This window comes from Microtus ochrogaster, chromosome 16, assembly GCF_000317375.1.
Source record: "Microtus ochrogaster isolate Prairie Vole_2 chromosome 16, MicOch1.0, whole genome shotgun sequence".
Lineage (NCBI taxonomy): Eukaryota > Metazoa > Chordata > Mammalia > Rodentia > Cricetidae > Microtus > Microtus ochrogaster.
The window spans coordinates 17,031,245-17,033,454 of NC_022018.1; the positions used below are offsets into that span (position 1 = coordinate 17,031,245).

Here is a 2,210-nt window from a genome sequence, read left to right on the forward strand (position 1 = left end):
GTCTCTCTTAGGGTCTAGGTTGTTGTCTAGGTTCCTGGAGATTGTGAACTGTGTAGGTTGGTTTTCTTTGCTTTATGTCTAAAAGCCACTTATGAGTGAAAGCATATGATATTTGTCTTTTTGGGTTTGGGTTACTTCACTCAGTATAATGTTTTCTAGATCTATCCATTTGCCTGCAAATTCCAAGATGTCATTATTTTTTTTTCTGCTGTGTAAAATTCCATTGTGTAAATGTAGCACATTTTCCCTATGCATCCTTCAGTAGTGGGGCATTAGGTTGTTTCCAGGTTCTGGCTATGACAAACAAAGCTGCTATGAACAGAGTTGAGCACATGTCGTTGTGGTATGACTGAGCATCCTTTGGATATATACCCAAAAGTGGTATTGCTCGGCCTTGAGGTAGTAGGTTGTTTCCTAATTTTCTGAGAAATTTCCATCGTGATATCCAAAACAATTATACAAGCTTGCACTCCCACCAGCAATGGAGGAGTGTTCCCTTTATCCCACATTCTCTCCAGCATAAACTGTCATCAGTATTTTTGATCTTGGCCATTCTGACAGGTATAAGATGAAATCTCAGAGTTGTTTTGATTTGCATTTCTCTGATGGCTAAGGATGTTGAGCATTTCCTTAAATGTCTTTCAGCCATTTTAGATTCCTCTGTTGAGAGTTCTGTTTACGTCTGTACCTCATTTTTAATTGGATTATTGTATTTTTGATGATCAATTTATTGAAGTCTTTGTATATTTTGGAGATCAGCCCTCTGTCCAATATGGGGCTGGTGAAGATCTTTTCCCATTCTGTAGGCTGCCATTTTGTCTTGTTGACTGTATGCTTTGCTTTACAGAAACTCTAAGTGTTTGTGCTGCTGGAGTTATATTTAGGAAGTGGTTCCCTGTGTCAATGCGTTCAAGTATATTTCCCACTTTCTCTTCTATAAGGTTCAATGTGGTTGGCTTTATGTTGCGGTCTTTGATCCATTTGGACTTTTTTGTGCATGGCCATAGATATGGATCTATTTTCATTTTTCTACATGTTGATATCCAGTTATGCCATCACCATTTGTTGAATTTTCTTTTTTTTCCATTTTATATTTTTTGCTTCTCTGTCAAAAATCAGGTGTTTGTAGGTGTGTGGATTGATATCTGGGTCTTTGATTTGGTTCCACTGGTCCCCTTGTCTGTTTTTATGCCAATACCAGGCTGTTTTTTATTACTGTAGCTCTGTAGTAGAGTTTGAAGTCAAGGATTGTGATGCCTCTAGAAGTTCCTTTATTGTACAGGATTGTTTTGGCTATCTTGGATTTTTTGAAGAATTTTGCTAGGATTTTGATGTGCATTGCATTGAATCTGTACATCACTTCTGGTAGGATTGTGTGGCTATAGTTCTAATGAAGCTTCCCAATCAGGCTACTCATTCGGTAGCTCGGAGCTGTGGCAGTTTGTTTGTTGGGAAGGCAGACAGTGAGGTGGGGTGAGGAGGAGAGACACAGAAAGGAATGAAAGTGAGACAGAGGAATGGAAGCTTGAGGTGTCTGAAGCAGGTTACACACTGACTACTCCTCTGGAGGTTGCACCCAGGGTCATGGGGGGAGGCATGCTTCCTTCTGCTGTTACCATCTCCATCTCCTCCTCAGGCAGGGCTGGAAGAAACACTGCGAGGGCAAGGACATGTCTGAGTGGCAGAAAGGATGCGAGGTTTCCTGATCTGGAGCAGGCGCAAGGATGCCTGGCTGCTATTTCCCAGATTTGCAATGCGTATGGATCCCTTTCCCTCACAGTAACCCTTCTCAGAGTTGACGAGGGAATCCAAGTGGTGTTTAAAGGGAATAAATATTTCCGTTTATATCTCACTTCCCGGAGTAGAGTTCAGTGATGTCATAAATGCCTTGATGGTGTGAAGACTTGCAGAAAGGCCTGGAGAAAAGGAGCTTTTATTCTCTGCTGCAAAGGTTCCTAAGTGTGAATCCCTGATGTGTCTGCTCATTCAAGCATGAGGCTTTTGAAGGGTAAAAGATGCACTTGGAAGGAACCTTAAGAAGCTGCCAGCCAGTTTGCCAACCTCTACATCCCCTAGAGCATGTGGCCATCCATTCTTTTCAGTCAGGGCTCTCTCAGCACCTCCTCAGATAGACACTGCCAGAGAGGACACTCCTGCCTCCTGGTGGAATCCTGATGCTACCTCCTGCCTCCTGGTGGAATCCTGATGCT

At 42.4% G+C, this 2,210-nt stretch overlaps 1 protein-coding gene across 1 annotated transcript in view; it reads left to right on the forward strand.

The window, feature by feature from the left end:
* Positions 1–1,813, forward strand: part of LOC102000712 (lysozyme-like protein 1) — a 17,301-nt gene extending 15,488 nt beyond the window's left edge. The window contains exon 4 of the mRNA XM_026782875.1: positions 1,637–1,813. Within this exon, the coding sequence (XP_026638676.1) occupies positions 1,637–1,706 (70 nt within the window). The 3' untranslated portion in view covers positions 1,707–1,813. The remainder of the gene's footprint in view (positions 1–1,636) is intronic.
* Positions 1,814–2,210: the final 397 nt, after the last annotated feature.